Genomic DNA, 22,359 nt, shown 5'->3' on the forward strand with positions numbered 1-22,359 from the left:
AAATAAACAAACTTTGCCATAAAAAATATATATAAATAAATAAACAAACAAATCTGCAAACTTGCAAATTAATTAATTAAATAATAATCAAAATTTAAATCTAGTTAAATAAATACAAATAAACAATATAATTAAACTGTGCTGCAAATAAGTAAAATGAATTAATTAATAAAATAAACAAATAAATTAATTAACGAATAAACTTTGAAAAAAATGTGTAAATTAATAAAAACAAAATAAAAAAATATGCAAAGCCTGCCCAATAACAAAAATAAAATAAAATAAAATAAAATAAAATAAAATAAAATAAACAAATATGTAAGCCTGCGAATAAAGCGAACCTTGATTTTTCCCAGTTTTGTAAAATTTTAATGTTTGATTGTAAATGAATATGGATTAGTTTTAAAAGGACGTTTTCTTTTATTTTTAAAATATGATCTTGTCAAACGCACAGATTGAGTACGCGTGTGTCCTCCTCCAGCAGGCGCCGCTGTGGGCGCGCTCTGAGCCGGAAGCGGAAGCAGCAGTTGCCTGAGCCGCAGTGGGGTCGCAGCAGTAATGATGGCGGTGAGAGGTTCAGTGTTCAGATGGGTTTCGGAGGACATCATCAACAAACACTACCTGACAAACAGGTAACAAACGCTGCTCTGACTGTCTGTTTATATCTCGAGCGCCTCACATCACTCACAGCAGCCTCAGTGGCTTTAATCAGTTCATTCATTAAAGCTGAACCTAATCTGTTTAACGGAATTAATATTATTATCAGCAAAATGATAATGATCAACTCTTTAGTGTTTGTTTCCACATGTAAACATTATTTAAAGAGTGGCTGAAATACGAATGGACCTTATGTATTGTAATCAATAATAAATATTAGTAATAACTTGCTTTAGAAAACTTTTCTAATGATGTAACCAAGACCCTGCAGGCAAGGAAAAACATGAATAAATAAAAAATACATTTCTAAATATATATTTGACAGATGTTCTGGTCCAGGTTGTATTATTATGTTATATTATTAAGTTATTTAATCCACATTCTGATCTGGTTTACCTAGTTATTTAATCCACATTCTGATCTGGTTTACGTAGTTATTTAATCCACATTCTGATCTGGTTTACGTAGTTATTTAATCCACATTCTGATCTGGTTATTTTACATTCTAGTTATTTAATCCACATTCTGAATTGGTTATTCAGTTATTTAATCCACATTCTAATCTGGATTATGCAGTAGTTATTTAATCCACATTCTGATCTGGTTTACGTAGTTATTTAATCCACATTCTGATCTGGTTTACGTAGTTATTTAATCCACATTCTGAATTGGTTATTCAGTTATTTAATCCACATTCTAATCTGGATTATGCAGTAATTTAATCCACATTCTGATCTGGTTTATGTAGTTTATTAATCCACATTCTGATCTGGTTTATGTCATTTATTAATCCACATTCTGATCTGGTTTATGCAGTTATTTAATCCACATTCTGAATTGGTTATTTAGTTATTTAATCCACATTCTAATCTGGATTATGCAGTAATTTAATCCACATTTTGAACTTGTTTACGCATTTATTTAATCTGGTTTATTCAGTTATTTAATCTGGTTTATGCAGTAATTTAATCCACATTCTGATCTGGTTTACGTAGGTAGTTAATCCACATTCTGATCTGGATTAAATAGTAATTTAATCCACATTCTGATCTGGTTTACGTAGTAATTTAATCCACATTCTGATCTGGTTTACGTAGTAATTTAATCCACATTCTGATCTGGTTTACGTAGGTAGTTAATCCACATTCTGATCTGGATTAAATAGTAATTTAATCCACATTCTGATCTGGTTTACGTAGTTATTTAATCCACATTCTGATCTGGTTTATGTAGTAATTTAATCCACATTTTGAACTTGTTTATGCATTTATTTAATCTGGTTTATTCAGTTATTTAATCCACAGTCTGATCTGGATTATGCAGTAATTTAATCCACATTATGTTATACATATATTATGTTATATTATTTTGTAATTCAGTTACATACACACACATGAGTAACTCTCATGGTTACTTTTAGTCTTTATAAAGTACTATAGCATTTTTAAGTAACCTTTTTCACATTCCATCGACTGAAAAATCACAAATGCATTTTATGCTGTATTTTATCACTTCAATCACTATCAAATTTTTTTATTGCTGAAAACAAGAACATAGAAATCAATACAAAATACAAAATATCGACAAAAATGAAACTTGAAAGAGACAACATCAATAATAATAATAATAAAGCAGTACAAAAATACAATAAGTAATAATAAAATAAATAAAAATAAAGTATAAAATACAAAATAGTATGCAATAAAGGGCCATTGTTTTACATAAGATTCTCTACACAAAACCTTTAAGTGCAGAACAAATTCTAACAGTCTTCATTGCTTTCTTATTATTAGATACAGAGATCAAAAGGATATAATTTTCCATATCTCTTAGAAAGACCACAAAGACAGGTTTACAGTTTGAGAATTTGCATTTGTGAATGTAAAATTTACTTAGGAAAAGAATTAAATTTATAATAAAACAAATATTTTCTTTAGTGGGGTCTGAGTCAAAGTACCCAAATATAATATTTCTCATTTGTAAAGAGAATTCTGGCAAAATCTTCAACTTAACAAAAGCACGAATATCATACCAAAACTCCTGAGTGTAGTGACATGACTAAAACAAGTGTTCCACAGTTTCATCGGCATTCAAACAAAAGGAACATGTTAGCTCTACATCAGCTCTAAACTTTTGGATAAATTTCTTGACAGGATAAAACCTATGAATCAGTTTAAAAGACACTTCTTTCACTTTATTTGTAAAAAAAAGAATTTTTGCTGTAGTGACTGTAGATTTCCAAATAAACTATTCCAAAAAAAGGTAACATGTGGAGCAGAAATTAAATTCTCAAGAAATAATGATCTTATTTTAAAATTTTTGTTTCTTGATGTGGAAAAACAGGGATTGAGAAGAGATGCATTAACTGTTGAAGAATAGTTTTTAAGAAGCATACACAAACCAGAAGGAATAGCTCCCATAACTACAGCGAATTGTTTAGAGTTACAGGTATTTGGTATCTGGAAAGAAATTCCGAATACCTGAGCAAAAGGCCTTGATTGTTTAAACAACTGTTGTATGAGAACCAAACCATTACTAAACCAGTTATCATAATATAGAGATTTATTCTTAAATAAAATATTCTTATTGTTCCAAATAAAACACCTCTGTGGTGAAAAGTTGCGTTTATAAATTAAAGTCCACGCTAGGAGAGCCTGTCGATGAAAGTTGGAAAGTTTGATTGGGAGTCTGGATACATCATAATTACACATTAAGAGAAAATGAAGACCACCAAGCTGTGAAAAAATAAGGTGAGGAAAAGCATTCCAAATAGAAGTTGGTTTAGATAGGTATTGTTTCAGCCAGTTAATTTTAAATGTATTGTTAAGGGAATCAAAATCAATGAAATTCAAACCACTGTTTTTATAGGAATTCAATATGACAGTTTTTTTTATATAATGAGTTTTGTTTTTCCACAAAAATTTTATTAAGACCTCATTAATTAGTTTACATGTGGGCTTATCCACAAAGAGAGATTGAGCTGCGTATGCCAAACGAGATAAACCCTCTGCCTTAGTAAGCAATGTTCTGCCTTTTAAAGACAAATCTCTTTGGAGCCAGCAATTGTCTGTATTTTATCATTTTGTCCAAATAGATTCACTCTTCAGACGCAACAGAGGTGTGGCTTCCGTAAAATAGCGAAGAAGGTGGAGCCAAAGAAGGGTGTGGCAGAAGAGGTGGAGCAAAGTGAAATCCTACACAAGAAGGGCGTGGCTCCCCCTCCAGACCCGCCCACTCCACACGTACCCACCAGGTCATTTGGCAGACTGGTTAAACCGTTTGTCTTCACCATAGGGGTAGGTATATTCTGCTGACACACGGTGGGCCTCGTTCATGAAATGTGCAGAACAATTTCTGTGTAAATCCACATCCACGTTTATACTATTATGCTTTAATTATTCAGTTTAATGTTTGATTTGCACATTCATTGTGCTTGTATTTCACGAAAAAAGTCTAATATGCATGTGAATTATGATTTTTTCAAATATCGTAATAACTCCATCTCAGTTTACAGGTTGTTCGTTCGGCGGGGCGGCGATATGGCAGTACGAAAGTCTAAAATCTCGTGTGCAAAGTTACTTTGACGACGTCAAAGCGGATTGGCTGGAGAAGATACGGCCTCAGAAACAAGGAGATTTGCGCAAACAGGTGTGTGTCCATTTAATGGACATCTGTGTTTTCCGACGTGTGTTTAATGGACATATGTCGTTCTGCAGGTGAATCAGTGGTGGAACAGTTTAAGTGATGGACAGAAAACAGTCACAGGTCAGTCTGAATGACACAAACCAAATCCAGCCATATTACGCAGATGAGCATTATGGATTGTGGAGACAATGTATTTAATGCAGTTTAATTAAATAAACATATACTGTTCAGCTAGTGAACACATCTCTCTCTCACAGGCATTATTGCAGCCAATGCGTTGGTGTTTTGTTGTTGGAGAGTTCCTTCTCTGCAGCGCTCCATGGTCAAGTACTTCACATCTAACCCCTCATCCAGTGAGTCAACTCATCTGTTTTGCTTTCATAATGTGCTGCGTCTGAATAAAAATCTCTTTCAGGGTCAGTCTTGTTTACATTGCCTAAAATTAGGAATTTTCTGTAAGATTTAAAAGTTGGTTATGGTCTGATATACGCTTTATTGTACAATCTGACACATTTTCCATAAAAATGACAGAAACACGTAACAAAGTGACTAAAAATTAAAATGAGAACTGAACTTATATGTTGATTCCTTACATTAGTCAATTATTATGAATTAATAATATTATGTAAATAATACAAGGTTTTGATGGCATCATCATGAGCGCTTACATCTGATTTAATCTGAATTCTGCTGAGGTTTATGTAGTTGTTTAATTTGCATTCTGTAGTAGCATTATGCAGTAATTTTATCCACATTCTGAACTGGTTTATGCAGTTATTTAATCTGGTTTATGCAATAATTTAATCCACATTCTCATCTCGTTTATACAGTAATTTAATCCACATTCTGATCTGCTTTGTGCAGTTATTTAATCTGGTTTATGCAGTAATTTAATCCACATTCTCATCTGGTTTATACAGTAATTTAATCCACATTCTGATCTAGTTTATACAGTTAATTTAATCCACATTCTGATCTGGTTTATACAGTAATTTAATCCACATTCTGATCTGGTTTATGCAGTAATTTAATCCACATTCGGATCTAGTTTATGCAGCAATTTTTATTCTACATTCTGATCTGGTTTATGCAGTTATTTAATCCACATTCTGATCTGGTTTATGCAGTTATTTAATCTGGTTTATGCAGTAATTTAATCCACATTCTGATCTGGTTTATACAGTAATTTAATCCACATTCTGATCTGGTTTATGCAGTAATTTAATCCACATTCTGATCTAGTTTATACAGTTAATTTAATCCACATTCTGATCTGGTTTATGCAGTAATTTAATCCACATTCTGATCTGGTTTATGCAGTAATTTAATCCACATTCTGATCTGGTTTATACAGTAATTTAATCCACATTCTGATCTGGTTTATACAGTTAATTTAATCCACATTCTGATCTAGTTTATACAGTTAATTTAATCCACATTCTGATCTGGTTTATGCAGTAATTTAATCCACATTCTGATCTAGTTTATACAGTTAATTTAATCCACATTCTGATCTGGTTTATGCAGTAATTTAATCCACATTCTGATCTGGTTTATACAGTAATTTAATCCACATTCTGATCTGGTTTATACAGTAATTTAATCCACATTCTGATCTGGTTTATACAGTAATTTAATCCACATTCTGAATTGGTTATTCAGTTATTTAATCCACATTCTAATCTGGATTATGCAGTAATTTAATCCACATTCTGATCTGGTTTACGTAGTTATTTAATCCACATTCTGATCTGGTTTACATAGTTATTTAATCCACATTCTGAATTGGTTATTCAGTTATTTAATCCACATTCTGATCTGGTTTACGTAGTTATTTAATCCACATTCTGAATTGGTTATTCAGTTATTTAATCCACATTCTAATCTGGATTATGCAGTAATTTAATCCACATTCTGATCTGGTTTACGTAGTTATTTAATCCACATTCTGATCTGGTTTACGTAGTTATTTAATCCACATTCTGAATTGGTTATTCAGTTATTTAATCCACATTCTAATCTGGATTATGCAGTAATTTAATCCACATTCTGATCTGGTTTATGTAGTTTATTAATCCACATTCTGATCTGGTTTATGTCATTTATTAATCCACATTCTGATCTGGTTTATGCAGTTATTTAATCCACATTCTGAATTGGTTATTTAGTTATTTAATCCACATTCTAATCTGGATTATGCAGTAATTTAATCCACATTTTGAACTTGTTTACGCATTTATTTAATCTGGTTTATTCAGTTATTTAATCTGGTTTATGCAGTAATTTAATCCACATTCTGATCTGGTTTACGTAGGTAGTTAATCCACATTCTGATCTGGATTAAATAGTAATTTAATCCACATTCTGATCTGGTTTACGTAGTAATTTAATCCACATTCTGATCTGGTTTACGTAGTAATTTAATCCACATTCTGATCTGGTTTACGTAGGTAGTTAATCCACATTCTGATCTGGATTAAATAGTAATTTAATCCACATTCTGATCTGGTTTACGTAGTTATTTAGCGCTCCATGGTCAAGTACTTCACATCTAACCCCTCATCCAGTGAGTCAACTCATCTGTTTTGCTTTCATAATGTGCTGCGTCTGAATAAAAATCTCTTTCAGGGTCAGTCTTGTTTACATTGCCTAAAATTAGGAATTTTCTGTAAGATTTAAAAGTTGGTTATGGTCTGATATACGCTTTATTGTACAATCTGACACATTTTCCATAAAAATGACAGAAACACGTAACAAAGTGACTAAAAATTAAAATGAGAACTGAACTTATATGTTGATTCCTTACATTAGTCAATTATTATGAATTAATAATATTATGTAAATAATACAAGGTTTTGATGGCATCATCATGAGCGCTTACATCTGATTTAATCTGAATTCTGCTGAGGTTTATGTAGTTGTTTAATTTGCATTCTGTAGTAGCATTATGCAGTAATTTTATCCACATTCTGAACTGGTTTATGCAGTTATTTAATCTGGTTTATGCAATAATTTAATCCACATTCTCATCTCGTTTATACAGTAATTTAATCCACATTCTGATCTGCTTTGTGCAGTTATTTAATCTGGTTTATGCAGTAATTTAATCCACATTCTGATCTAGTTTATACAGTTAATTTAATCCACATTCTGATCTGGTTTATACAGTAATTTAATCCACATTCTGATCTGGTTTATGCAGTAATTTAATCCACATTCGGATCTAGTTTATGCAGCAATTTTTATTCTACATTCTGATCTGGTTTATGCAGTTATTTAATCCACATTCTGATCTGGTTTATACAGTTAATTTAATCCACATTCTGATCTAGTTTATACAGTTAATTTAATCCACATTCTGATCTGGTTTATGTCATTTATTAATCCACATTCTGATCTGGTTTATTCAGTTATTTAATCCACATTCTGATCTGGTTTATGCAGTAATTTAATCCACATTCGGATCTAGTTTATGCAGCAATTTTTATTCTACATTCTGATCTGGTTTATGCAGTTATTTAATCCACATTCTGATCTAGTTTATACAGTTAATTTAATCCACATTCTGATCTAGTTTATACAGTTAATTTAATCCACATTCTGATCTGATTTATGCAGTAATTTAATCCATATTCTGTTCTGGTTTATGCAGTTATTTAATTCACATTTTGAACTGGTTTATGCAGTTATTTAATCCACATTCTGATCTGGATTATGCAGTAATTTAATCCACATTCTGAACTGATTTATGCAGTTATTTAATCTGGTTTATGCAGTAATTTAATCCACATTCTGATCTGGTTTACATAGTTATTTAATCCGCATTCTGAATTGGTTATTCAGTTATTTAATCCACATTCTGATCTGGATTATGCAGTTATTTAATCTGGTTTCTGCAGTAATTTAATCCAGTTTATGCAGTAAATTTTTCTGTGTTCTGATTTTGATTTTGTTCTGGTTCATGCAGTAATTTAATCCGGATTGTGATCTGATTAGCAATTTTATTTAATCTGTATTGCAATCTGGTTTGCACTGTTATTTAATCTGGATTGTGATGTGGTTTATGGAGTAATCTAATCTGGATTACACAGTAATTTAATCTGGATTCTGATCTCATTTGCACTGTTATTTAATCTGGATTGTGATGTGGTTTCAGAGGCGCTGTGCTGGCCCATGCTGCTGTCCACATTCAGTCACTATTCCCTCTTTCACATGGCAGCCAACATGTACGTGCTGTGGAGCTTCTCAACAAGCATCGTCAACATGATGGGAAAAGAGCAGTTCATGGCTCTCTACCTCTCTGCAGGTCTGTGTCATTTACAAATTTACAGGTTTCCGAAACCATCCAACCCCCTATAAATTCACCAGTGTTATTGGATTTCATCTGTTTCCAGGTGTGATTTCTACATTTGTCAGTTATGTGAGTAAAACAGCGATGGGTCGGTTTGGTCCATCTTTGGGGGCGGTGAGTGTGTTTTTACATCAGACATTTGAGGTTTTCATCAGTGTTTATACAGATGTCATGAACAGATTACTGTGTTGTGTCAGTCAGGGGCCATCATGACCGTCCTAGCGGCTGTTTGCACCAAAATGCCTGAAGCCAAACTGGCCATCATCTTCCTCCCCATGTACACCTTCACTGCCGGAAACGTGAGTCTGTGTGTTTAAGAGAGTTTTTGTTTAGTAATGATGGCCACATTCTCATGATGTTCTCTCGCCAACAGGCTCTTAAGGCCATTGTCGCCTTGGATACGACAGGCTTGATTCTGGGATGGCGCTTTTTTGACCACGCAGCTCATTTAGGTGGAGCTTTATTCGGCATGTGAGTAACACAATACATTTGCATTCGGATCTGCCTAACTGTTGTTGAAAGGAGAAAGTGTAGTTATTGTTAACAAGAACTATTAAATATTGTTTTTGTTAATTGAAATAAAGCTGAATTTAAATAAAATGAGAAATTTTAGAAGAGAATTTTAAATGTTGCCTTGGCTACTAATTGGCAACTAAAAAAAGTTTATGATGGGGTAGTAAAATTACAAATACTAAAACAAACAAAATGGCTAAATAGAAGTATTAAATAATAAAAATAGTAAAATGGCGAAAGCACATAACAAAAATACTAAAATTAAAATGCAAACAAAAACAATTAATAAAATTGTAATAGTATATAAATAATATTAAAATAACACTGGCGCATTGCTTAATTGATACATTATTATAGTTTGTGTTAATAATTCATAACATTTAATACTTGAATAATGAAATATTATTTTTGTTTTGTTTTTTAATTTAATTTAAAATTTTAGTAATTGTATTTTTTATTAAGTATATTTTATATTCTATATATAAAATATTAAAATAACACTGGCACGTTGTTCAATTGATATATTATTATAGTTTGTGTTAATATTTCATAACATTTAGTACTTGAATAATGAAATATTTTTTAGTAATTGTATTTTTTTTTATTTTCATTCTTTTTTAGTATCTAAAAATAAAACCTACTTTAAAATATTAATAAATATTATATATATATATATATATATATATATATACACACATATATACATATATATATGTATATGTGTATATATATTTTATATATATATGTGTATATATGTGTATATATATATATATATATATATATATACATATATATATATATATATATATATATATATATATATATATATACACATATATATATATATATATATATATAAAATAATAAAATAACACTGGCACATTGCTCAATTTATATATTATTATAGTTTGTGTTAACATTTCATAGCATTTAATATTTGAATAATTAAATATTTGTTTTCTGTTTTCACTTTAATTTAATTTAAAGTTTTAATAGTTTTGTTGTTGTTTTTTAGTTTTCATTCTTTTTTAAAAAAATATGTAAAAATAAAACCTAATTTAAAATATTAATAAATATTTCGGTATCATTGATATACTGTTATAGTCTGTGTTAGTATTTGATAATATTTATTATTTGATTAATTAGATACTATTTTTACATTTTCTGTTTTCACTGTAATTTTAGTTAAAGTTTTAGTAATTGTATTGTGTTATTTATTTTTATTCTTTTTATGTATCTAAATAATTTTAATAAACTTTTATTCATTATTTTTAGTTGAAAAAATGGAAATGTTGCCTTTGCAACTATCAAATAAAATAAGTTAACTTTTTTCAGTTAATGTTTATTTTATTTCCGTTAGCTAAAATATATATTTTAATAGCTTTAGTTTTAGTTTAATATAATAACCCTGGTATGCACTCACTTAAAGACACTCACCTCGAAATGCGATTGTAAACATATAAAGACAAGCATGTTTATTCTCTCTTTTTGTGCTTAATGTGTTAATATGTCTCTCTTCCTCTAGCTGGTACATAATTTATGGTCACGAGCTCATTTGGAAGAACAGAGAGCCGCTGGTGAAACTGTGGCATGACTTCAGAACGAGAGGACCGGGCACTGGCGGCAATGGCGGCAATGGCTCGATTTAGAGCATTGCATCATGGGTAGAAACTGAGCAGGTGACACGGAGAAAAAAAACAAGTTTGAGAAACGGACACAGACGTGCTGACACAGATATTCATGCACTTGAAGCTCACATCCTGTTGTTTATTCTGTGAGAATGTCAGGGTGAGGTCCGTTTCAGTCACAGTGAGTCACGGTAGTATTACTGTGATGTCATTAAGCTCCGCCTCTGATTTTAAAATTTAATCTGAGTAGCTCCACCCACTTGGCTAGAAATGCAAATCGATCTGGAGGGGGCGGGGCTTCGTCACACAGGTCTAAGGTCGATATATACGTCTCAGTGACACTCGACATTATGTACAGAAACTTACATGTTTAAAATAGACTGTAATTGTCATTTTGAAAAATAAAATTATTATTTAAAATTCTGCTTTCGCCGTCGTCAGAAATGACCAGGTGCCAGCTTTAGTTTTCTTTGCAATATTTGCGTGTGATATGTTCTGCTTGCCTTTTGTTTACCTTCTAGGTTTCAGATGAGACTTTGGTCCTTGTTAAATGTGAATGATTAACCAGGTGTCTCTATAACACACACCTGTGCTATATGTCTCATCAGTAGAAACCGTTTCAGTGTTGTTTTCTCAGATCGAACAAAGTTCAGTAACAGTCATAGTATCATAATGGCTCATGAACAATGAGTGTGTTTTCCACTTCCTCGTGCTTTTATGAAGTCAGTGTATCGCTCGTCTCTTCCTGTTTCCCAGTTATCACTTGTTAACTTCCATCCCATCGTTCTGTTTTTTTCCCATCTCTGAGTCACACGTCACTCGTCTTATGGTTTTGTTTAATTAATTACACAGTTTCGGTTTCATGAAGAAAATTCCAGGGCATATTTCATTTTAGAAATATATTTTCTGAAAATAAAATAAAACCTAATATTAGAAAATGAGGCTTTGTTTGACAATTTGGCAGAGTTCCTCCCTGAATTGAAAGCAGTTCATAATGTGAAGACATTTATAATGTTACAAAATATTTCTATTTCAACTAAATGCTGTTCTTTTGAACGTTCTGTTCGTTAAAGAATTCTAAAAGATAAAATGTATCGCAGTTTCCACAAAATGTTACTATGGCAATAATCAGAAATGTTTCTTGAGAAGAAAATTAGCATATTAGAATGATTTCTGAAGAATCATGCGTCGCTGAAGACTGGAGTAATGACGCTGAAAATTCAGCTTTGATCACAGAAATAAATTACATTTTAACAGATGTTCACATTGAAAACAGCTATTGGAAATTGTAATAATATTTGACAGTTTTACTGTATTTTTTTATTAAATTAATGCAGCCCTGAGCAGAAAAAAAACCTTTTTTTTTCTAATTTCATTTTAAAGTACTTGGGGAAGTAAAGCCTCGTGTTGTGTTTGTTGATAACGGTGTAATGGTGTCCTGTAAAGTGTGTGAAACAGACGAACGACCCTGAATCAAGAGATGAGTCTCATCTGGAAAGAACGTCACCTGTCTGTCTCTCTTTGCCCCCTTTTTCTGTTTTGAAGCGGGTTTGATTTTTCAGGGTTATTGACCTAAAGCCAATATTAACACAGTGACACTCACCCATCACTGCTGACTTACATATAGACTGGAAACCCTGTTCACAAGCCACATTTTAGGGGGAAACCTAACTAAATTATTCTTCATTATTAGGTCATTGGGAGCCGAACAGGTGCGTAGCAATTTCTGATTGTCTTTCACTTTTCAATTGATAAATATTTGTCAGATGTTGATGTGAAGTCAAACTAAATTATGCAGAAGCAGTTCATGTTAACATCACTTTAAATGGTGCCCCAAGATGTTTTTGTCTTTACAACTTCTGTTTTAATTAGTCATTAAGTAGTAAACTAAAGTAAAACTAAAACCATAAAAATCTTTTGTTACTTGAAATAAAATGAAAACTGATTTTATTTCAGCCAGTTGCCAAGCCAATATTTTTCTTTTTCATGTAGTTAAACCTGATAATAACTAAAACTGCAATAAAAAATAATAAATTAAAAGCTATATTTTATATTATATATATATATATATATATATATATATATATAAATGAATGTCAAAAACACAACTAAATTACTAAAACTTACACTAAAATTAAAATGAGAAACTAATTCAAAATGTTAATAAAAACTATAATATTATCTCAATGATTTTAAAGTAACATTGGTTCCTTAATGGCTTTATCAGTCATTATGAGTGAATCCAAAATAGGCTTTTTAAGCATGTTATTTGATAGATAAATTAAGTTAAACACCACACGATTTGCTTTTATTTCACAAGAGTTTGAAGTCCAATGTTTGACCAGTCACATCTGAATTTCCCACTGTAGAAATACTTAAACATTCTTCAGTGATATTAATAGTTTCATTTAGAATCACATCAGTTTTTTTGGAAGAGTTTGTGACTCTTTATGAAACTTAAAAGAGTCATAAAACCCTTAAACACTTTATTGTGGAAGTGTTTGTTTTTTCCTGTTTAAATAAAGTTAAAGAAATTTAAAAAACTATTTTCAGCTATTTGAAAATCTGGAATCTGATGATGCAAAAAAATAAAAATATTGAGAAAATTACCTTTAAAGTCCAAATGAAGCTCTTAGCAATGCATATTACTAATCAAAAATTAAGTTTTGATATATTCACGGGAGGAAATTTACAAAATATTTTCATGGAACATGATCTTTACTTTTTTTTTTTGACCCATACAATGTATTTTTGGCTATTGCTACAAATTTACCCATGCGACTTAAGACTGGTTTTGTGGTTCAGAGTCACATATTTAGTGTAAAATCTAAATTGTAATAGATGTTTGGGGCTTCACTAATATTTCTATCAAATTAGAAAATATTTTACCCCCTTAAGGTAAGATACTGCATGTAAAATCACTGTACCTTCAGTTATATTCTGAAGGTTTTTATAAAGCAGTGTGTTCTGGTGCTTCAAAGAACCCAGAATCCAATATTCTCATGTGCATATACTTATATACACATTAAATGATCAAGCAGCAAAACAAGCTGTTTTGTACAGTTAAAAATAGCTGGACGCGGATGAGACCGGAAGTCAGACCCACAAAATTTACGAATGGCCGCGCACACTCATATGGGACTAATATAGTGGATATTACATCCAAAACTGTTGTTTTCTAAACCTATGAACCATTAAAAAATTAAAATTTTTAAAATACAGTTCTGGCCAAAAGTTTTCATACACCTGCGGAATCTGCAAAATGTTAAATATTTTACCAAAATAAGAGAGATCATGCAAAATGCATTTTATTATTTTATGTAGTACTGTCATGAGTAAGATATTTAACTTAAAAGATGCTGACATGTAGTCCACAAGACAAAATACAAATTCTTTGGTTTTCCAGCATCCTTTGCATATTTGAACTCTTTCCAGCAGTGACTATGATTCTGAGATCCATCTTTTCACACTGATGACAAATGAGGGACTAATATGCAAATTTAATACAAGATTCAGACAGTCATTGGTGCGCCAGAAGATTAGACTATGTATTAAGATCCAGGGGGTGAAAACTTTTGGAACTTTAGGATCAAGACAAGTTTTTTCTTATTTTGTATTCTGGGAAATATGTAAGTATGTTCTGTAGCTTCTAAAGAGCAATAATATATATAAAAAAAACATGATGTATGAACAAAATAAGAAAAATGTACACATCAGCATCATGTTCAAAAGTTTTCACCCCCATCTGTTGATGCATGTATCATCAGGAAGCTTTTGTGTAGACATCTTTTATGTAAAATATCTTGTTCAGGATGGTACTAAATAAAAAACAACATGCATTTTGTATGATCCCTCTTATTTTGGTCAAATAATTCACATTTCGCAGTGTAGATCAAATTTTGACCACATGTGTTTTTCTGTGAATAGTCTGATAAATGTGACTCTTCTCAGAATCTCTCGTTCAGGATGGCATCGACGGTGTTGCAACTGGTTGGACTGTTTCTGGGAATCGTGGGCTGGTGTTTGGAGTCCAGCTCCACAAACTCAGCCGTGTGGAAGAAAGCTAGTCACGGAGATGCAGTGGTGACGGCCAGCTCTCGGTTTGAAGGACTGTGGCTGTCGTGTGCGTCTACCTCGCTCGGATCTGTTCAGTGCCAGAAATTCAAGACCATTCTGGGACTTCCAGGTGGGACGCGCACCCGCTGCACTCGATGTGGCCTTCGCTCACATTACGTCATGCTGCATGATGGTTTCAGTGATACGGTATCATGACGGTTTTACTGGAGCTCTGTGGCTCAATCCTGTGACAAAAGGAGGTTATACTAGTCATAAAAACTCATAAAACACTCCCACACACCTTTACTCTAGAGTACGGTACAGTTTTCTGCAATTTTATTCAGGCATTATTATTCAGAATTTAAAAACTAACTTCTTTTCAGTTCATGAGTTGGAATTTGAATTTGAACAATCCCCAGGAAGCTAAATTGGAATTTGAATTAAAGGAGATAGAATTAACTAAAGAATTTAGAAGTTAAAGATGTATCAATGTTTTATATCAGTGTTGTTATTGTCAGCTAAAACTAAAACCATTTTCTAGTTATTAAGCAATAAATTATAAAGCAATTATTGAATTAAAGTCATAAAATTAAAAATGAATGAAAATAAAATATAATATAAATATTGGATGAAAAACTTGTGTGAAAATCAGAAAGGTTGCTTGGAAACTAATTAAAATAATTTTTAAGAAAAACTAGTTACTCCAACTAAAATGGAAATTAAACGTAATTAAAGTTAAATATATTTTTAAACCTAAAAATGACACTAAAAATCTAATTTTTTTTTTTTAAGTACTACAGTTACTGCCACTAAAACTGAAATTGAATGAAATTTAAGTTAAATATATTTTCAAACTTAATAAAAACAAAACCCAGAACATAATAACTAAAACTCAAATTAAAATGAAAATAAATAAATGAATAAAATACTAAAATGGAAATAAAACATATATTCAACAGAAATAAGATGAATATATTTACAAAATTACTAAAACTAAAATTAAAATGATTATTTAAAATTATATAAAAATTATATTATAAAATCAATAAAAATTATATAAAATCAATAAAAATCTAAAATATAAATATAATATAAATATAAAAATCAATAATTTAAGTACTACAGTTACTGAAACCAAAATTAAAGTAGAACAAAATTTAAGTTTTATATATATATGTATATATATATATATATATATATATATATATATATATATATTCAAATTATTAATAATTATTAATTAATAAAAGATATAATTATGGTAATTATAGATAACTCAAACTAAAACAATTAAATAAAAAAACTAATGTTAACTGAAATAAAACATTTTTGAAAACTTAAAAACTTTTTACGTTTTTGTGTAGTTTAAAGTACTAGAAGTACCAAATTTAAAACTAATAAAAAAATATTATTACTAAGAATTATTATTAATTACAAAAACTTTTACTAAACCAAATTCGGAAAAAAACAGAAAATATAAAAATAAAGAACAAATTAAACTGTAACAAACTATAAGAGTATGACATAATAGAAATAATAACAAATTAAGTACAAACTGATTTGTTGGCCTGTAAGACATGAAAAACCTTCAAGGCTTCTTTAACTTTCAGACAAGACTTTAAGCCATCATTCAAAGTTCATCTTGATAAACCTTTCTTTGTCTAGTTAAAACTGACCCTTGTTTCACCTACTATGTATGGTTTATATAAAATGCGTTCAGGCAAACACAAAATCTAGTTTATTTAGAATCAGAAGGTTTCTGTTTATTTAGTTTAACCCTCCCATTATTAGAGAGACACACACACAACCCCAATTTGACCTAAAGGGCGAGGCCTTCTATTTTAGAGGTTAAACCCAGTTGTTCCGCTGTTAGTTCATATGCCACTTCCTGTATTGACTTCCGTGGTGTTATCTAGTGAAAGGCATATAGGAGGGACCAGAGTTTATGGTTTTATGACTCTGATCTTCAATCTATAACACACTGACACAGTCAAACACACTCCCATCTTGGTACGGCGCTCGGATCGGTGCGAAGTCTGTCTGCCGGTGCGGTTGTGGATTCGTAATAGTCTTTTATTGGATATCGTGTGGATTTGAGACGCGGTAGTTGATCATGTCGACTGGGGTTCAGCTGTTGGGGTTTCTGATGTGTTTGGGGGGCTGGCTGCTCACCTTCATGTCGTTGTTGAATGAGTCGTGGCGCAAGTCGACGTTTGCGGAGGACGCCCTCACGTCGATTTGGTACAATATTAACCTGTGGCAGTCGTGCTCCGAGACAACCACTGGCATCAAAAACTGCAAACCGTTTCCGTCCCTGCTTGAACAGCCTGGTAAATGTGCACACACCTCACACACACTAGCTAGAGTTTGTGTTTTTCATTTTGCTTAGGAAAAATGGATTTTGGTGATCACGTGACTTGCTAGTTTTGACAATTCTGACATATTTTTCAACAATTTTACAATGACAAAATATTATTTAAAAGGATTATTATTAAAGAAAATCTTGTTGTATTTTTTATTTAGTAGAATTCATTTGAAATATGTCAGAATTGAAATAATGGTCTATGTGTATTTGAAAAAAAAAAAAAAAAGTCACTTCTGCTCACCTAGGCTGTGTTTATTTGATTAAAAATGCAGTAAAATTGTTAAATGTTATTACAGTTTAAAACAACTGTTTACTATGTGAATATATTTTAAAACATAATTTATTCCTGTGATCAAAGCTGAATTTTCAGCATCATTACTCCAGTCTTTAGTGTCACATGATCCTTCAGAAATCATTCTAATATACTAATATGCTCAAGAAACATTTCAAATTATTTTAAATGTTAAAAACAGTTGTTCTGCGCAAAATGTTTGTGAAACTGTGATGCGTTTTTATTGGTCAGGATTCTTTGATTAATAGAAATAGCTTAATAGAAATGCATTTATATGAAATAGAAGTAAATGTCTTTACTGTCACTTTTGATCAGTTTCATTTGTTTTTGCTGAATAAAAGCAGTAATTTCTGACCCCAAACTTTTGGTAGTGAGAAAACAAAATATTATTATTTAAATCAGAATAAGTCCAGTACAGCAAACACTGATATATAAGTACTTAATGTAACATAATTCGTTTAAATTAAAAAAGCAATCTCAGAATTAAAATAATCAGAATTTGTATATATTTACTTATTTATTTTTGCTTTTGTTTTTGCTTTTCTGCACATAATTCATTTAAATTAAAAAAGCAATCTTAGAATTAAAATAATCAAAATAATCATATATATATATACTTTTGGTTTTGCTTTTGAGGTGTACCATGACCTGGACTTCATAATTTGATACTTTGATATTTACTACTATATTTTAGTAAATTACTGAATTAAAAAAACGGAAAAAAACGAAATTGAAGTTAAATATATTTACAAAATCTCTGAATAACTCAAATTTAAATGAATATAAATGTTAGATTAAACATTAAAATAATTAATAATTAGTAATTAATAAATGCTATAATTATGGAAATTATAGTTAACTAAAACTTTGGATCTAGACTTAATAATATGATACTTTGATATTTACACTCTCAGAAAAAAGGTACAAAAGGTACACTTTTTTCCTTTTCAACCCCTGAATGGTACATACTTGTACTTCAAAAGCATTTTTGTATCTGAAGTTTACATATTCGTACCCCTAACCCTGACCCAGTGACAATTTATATTTGTTTCTGAGAGAATATCATGATATTGCTCTCATGGTAATGTTCATTTGATACTAACATAATTGATACTACCATGGTATATGCGCTCTTAGTCTTTTGTAACTTACTGAAGCTCATATGTTTATGATGTGATTGTTTTGTAGGACACATCCAGGCCTGTCGAGCTCTGATGATCATCGCTCTCATTCTGGGTTTACTTGGCGTCATTTTGGCCGTGATGGGACTCAAATGCACTAAACTGGGCAGCACGTCTGAGGAGTCAAAGGGCAAAATCAGCCTTATAGCCGGAATCTTCTACATCCTGTCAGGTCGGTATAATAACACACACACTGTGACTGAATGATTGAACATGTTCATGCTCACATTCGCCTGTTCTCTCCGTCAGGTCTGTGCGTTATGATTGCGGTGTCGTGGTATGCCGCTCGAGTCGTTCAGGAGTTTTACGATCCTCGCTACCTGGGAACAAGGTGAGTAAAAGACTTATTAAACCTTCAGACAAAATATAAAAACGGTGTGCCTATGTGTTTTTGTTAAGTATCATATTTGATCCATCAGGCTTTTATGGTCCATAGAGTCTGATATAGTGAGAATATGTAGGAAAAACAGCTCAGTTTTATTCAGAGACTCAAAATTCTGATGCTTGTAATGTAAATCAGTGAAATCCTGACGTAAAATGATCTAAAAATTAGTCGACACACCGGGTTATAGGGTTAAAACACACTTTCAGACACAAAGCCAACCCTGAAACAACATACGGCAGTACCAAATTTTGCTGTAAGTTTGATTGCAGCATATAATTCATTACTATTAATAGTAGGGCTGTCAAACGATTAATCGCGATTAATCACATTCAAAATAAAAGTTTCAGTTTGCCTAATATATGTGTGTGTACTGTGTCTAATTATTATGTATAAATAAATACACACAAATTATTGTATATATTTAAGAGAAATATGTTATTTATGTACAAAATAGTTTCATTTATTTATTTTATAAATTATATAATAATTATAATAAATACGTATACTTGTAAATATTTCTTAAATATATACATGAATGTGTTTTTATTTATATATACATACAAATTACACAATACACACTCACATTTTTGGCAAACTCACACTTTTATTTTGTGAGTTGAAATGACTTGTACTTTTAAGTTGATTTAACTTAATTTTAAGGCAGCTTCTAAACTTAAGTTTTTAAGTTGAATCTGGTGAAAACTTTTTACAGTATATAGCGCTTTTCACGATACAAATCGTTGCAAAGCTTGAAAATTCAAGTTAATGTAATCAAAAATTAAAATTTGAAGTTTAGTCAACATGAAATTAAGTTCTGCTACATGAAAATGAGGATATTTGAGTTGAGAAAACGTAAAACTTTAAGGCAGCATGACCAACTACTTAAAGTCGAAGCAACTTTTAAGTTGTTTTTTTACAGTGTGGCCGAGATGTATGGTAAAAATTAGTTTATGGCGTAATCAAACAGACAATGATACAAAATAAGAGTTTGAGTTTGCCAAAAATGTATGTGTGCAGTTGATGTACTATCAAAAAACAACTTTAAAAAGTGTTCATGCTGCCTTAAAATTTTAAGTTTAGTCAACATGAAATGTTAAGTTCTACTACATGAAAACGAGGATATTTGAGTTGAATAAACTTAATTTTAAGGCAGCATGACCACAAAGTCAAAACAACTTTTAAGTAATTTTTTTACAGTGTGGCAGAGATGTATGGTAAAAATTAGTTTGTGGCGTAATCAAACAGACAATGAACACTATTAATTAGGGCTGTCAAGCGATTGATCGCGATCAAACTCAAAATAAAAGTTTGAGTTTGCCAGAAATATGAGTGTGTACTGTGTGTAATTATTATGTATATATAAATAAAAACACATGAATGTATATATTTAAGAAATATTTACAAGTATATGTATTTATTATCATTTTTATATCATTTATATAATAAATGAAAATATTTTGTACATAAATAACATATTTCTCTTAAATATATACAATAATTTGTGTGTATTTATATATACACAATAATTAGACACAGTACACACACATATATTAGGCGAACGCAAACTTTTATTTTGAATGCAATTAACTGCGATTAATCGCTTGACAGCCCTAATTAATGGTGTTCATTGTCTGTTTGATTACGCCACAAACTCATTTTTACCATACATCTCTGCCACACTGTAAAAAAACAACTTATGTTGTTTTGACTTAAAGTAAGTGGTCATGCTGCCTTAAAATGTTAAATTTACTCAACTCAAATATCCTCGTTTTCATGTAGTAGAACTTAACATTTCATGTTGACCAAACTTAAAATTTTAAGGCAGCACAAACACTTGCTTTAAGTTGAAACAACTTTTTGTAATTTTCGCTATATACTGTAGAAGCGCTATATACTGTAAAAGGTTTTCACAAGTTTCCACTTAAAAACTTAAGTTTAGAAGCTGCCTTTAAATTTGAAGTTAAATCAACTTAAAAGTACAAGTAATTTTAACTCATTTTATTTATTAGAGTTAAAATGAATTTTAGTTTTAAGTTGATTTAACTTAAAATTTTAACTTAAGTTTTTAAGTTGAAACTGGTGAAAACATTTTACAGTGTACAATAAACTAAGCAGCTTGGAGTATCATGTGAATACCATTATTAATGATTAACCATGCTCACATAATGATGTTTTAGGTATGAACTGGGCGTCGGTCTGTATCTGGGATGGGCGGCGGGAGCTCTGGCTATTCTGGGCGGAGGAATCCTTTGCACTTCCTTCAAGAGTTCAGGATCTGCAAAATCACGGTGAATCTTTTTCCAGAGACGGATCACAACTATAAATCTCATCTGTGCCAAACTGAAGTCATGACTTTCTTTATTCTCTCTCTCAGTAACTACAACTACACCGCTTCACAGCCGCAGAAGATCTACAAATCACCGCCGTCAGAAAACAGCGCTTCCAAAGCTTACGTCTGAGTGTCTTATTTTGACTTTTCATTTTTTTTTTTTTTTTTTTTTACATTGATGTGTATTTTTTAGTACTTGCATTTTAGAAGTCAATGAATTGAGCTTCTTTTTTTTTTAACTTACTTTGCATGATTCATCAGTGTTGATTTCACAAGGAGTTCATTATTTTAAAATCTTGCATTATATAAAAAGATTTCAGTTTTCAAGTTTCAAACAGTAGATCCTGGCAGTGTTTCAGCTGGAAATCGGATTGTCGAAACCCCACTGCGGGCTATCATTCAGCTTTGACTCAATGATATGAAACACTCAATTTACACTTGGGTTATTATAGTAAACTAAAACCTTTTGTTACTTGAAATAAAATACTTTAACTGAAATTAAAAAAAGCACATAATTAATAAAACCCAAAAAAATGACAAAAACACACAACAAAATGACTAAAACAAACAAACAAAAAACACCATCAAATTAATTTCCCTACTGTACTTTTTTCCCCCACTGAATCTCATGTTTCATGTTGACCTTAATACTTTTATGTCTTTATATGGATAATTTTAGTTTGTTATATAAATGTTACATTGTCTGTTTTGGTGTTTTGAAAAGCTCATTGTTTTCCAAAATTGCTAGTATGTGTATTTTGTCATTGTTTCTGTGAATAAAACAATTCTGTGAAGTTTCGCAAGTGTGCAAACTGTATTTTTTGTTATCAGCCAAACCTCAGAGGTTTCTTTCTTTTCATTTTTAATTATGTTGAGGATTGAAAATAGTGTAGGCGTATGCTGAACTTGTAAAGACATGGTTGATTCTTTTCAACAATAAACCTGTTAAAAATTTAC

The 22,359-nt window shown here is 30.9% G+C and overlaps 2 protein-coding genes across 4 annotated transcripts; both read left to right on the top strand.

The window, feature by feature from the left end:
• Positions 1 to 476: 476 nt before the first annotated feature.
• LOC127177085 (presenilins-associated rhomboid-like protein, mitochondrial) lies at positions 477 to 10,901 on the top strand. The gene is made up of 10 exons (XM_051129093.1): positions 477 to 632; positions 3,752 to 3,953; positions 4,165 to 4,305; positions 4,374 to 4,422; positions 4,560 to 4,655; positions 8,459 to 8,608; positions 8,697 to 8,767; positions 8,851 to 8,952; positions 9,027 to 9,124; positions 10,692 to 10,901. The coding sequence occupies exons 1-10, from the start codon at positions 559 to 561 to the stop codon at positions 10,813 to 10,815; spliced, it is 1,107 nt and encodes a 368-aa protein (XP_050985050.1). The 5' UTR covers positions 477 to 558; the 3' UTR covers positions 10,816 to 10,901.
• Positions 10,902 to 12,371: 1,470 nt separating this feature from the next.
• Positions 12,372 to 22,200, top strand: cldn15lb (claudin 15-like b). 3 transcript variants are annotated; one of them, XM_051129094.1, is made up of 6 exons: positions 12,372 to 12,506; positions 14,746 to 14,980; positions 18,696 to 18,860; positions 18,938 to 19,019; positions 21,251 to 21,361; positions 21,448 to 22,200. In XM_051129094.1, exons 2-6 carry the CDS (start codon positions 14,761 to 14,763, stop codon positions 21,530 to 21,532), a joined length of 663 nt encoding a protein of 220 aa, XP_050985051.1. In that variant the 5' UTR covers positions 12,372 to 12,506; positions 14,746 to 14,760; the 3' UTR covers positions 21,533 to 22,200. The 3 variants fall into 3 exon arrangements, with proteins under 3 accessions (XP_050985051.1, XP_050985052.1, XP_050985054.1); XM_051129095.1 differs by having other exon boundaries at positions 12,383 to 12,506; positions 14,760 to 14,980; XM_051129097.1 differs by lacking the exons at positions 12,372 to 12,506; positions 14,746 to 14,980 and adding an exon at positions 16,240 to 17,180.
• Positions 22,201 to 22,359: the final 159 nt, after the last annotated feature.

This window comes from Labeo rohita, chromosome 15, assembly GCF_022985175.1.
Source record: "Labeo rohita strain BAU-BD-2019 chromosome 15, IGBB_LRoh.1.0, whole genome shotgun sequence".
Classification (NCBI taxonomy): Eukaryota; Metazoa; Chordata; class Actinopteri; order Cypriniformes; family Cyprinidae; genus Labeo; species Labeo rohita.

Bases quoted from the DNA above. Each gene is read 5' to 3' on its own strand.
- LOC127177085 (XM_051129093.1), top strand. From the start codon at position 559: ATGATGGCGGTGAGAGGTTCAGTGTTCAGATGGGTTTCGGAGGACATC. The intron at 633-3,751 runs GTAACAAACGCT...TTGTCCAAATAG, and splicing joins AAACACTACCTGACAAACAG to ATTCACTCTTCAGACGCAAC. The intron at 3,954-4,164 runs GTAGGTATATTC...ACTCCATCTCAG, and splicing joins CGTTTGTCTTCACCATAGGG to TTTACAGGTTGTTCGTTCGG.
- cldn15lb (XM_051129094.1), top strand. From the start codon at position 14,761: ATGGCATCGACGGTGTTGCAACTGGTTGGACTGTTTCTGGGAATCGTG. The intron at 14,981-18,695 runs GTGGGACGCGCA...ATTGTTTTGTAG, and splicing joins GACCATTCTGGGACTTCCAG to GACACATCCAGGCCTGTCGA. The intron at 18,861-18,937 runs GTCGGTATAATA...TCTCTCCGTCAG, and splicing joins AATCTTCTACATCCTGTCAG to GTCTGTGCGTTATGATTGCG.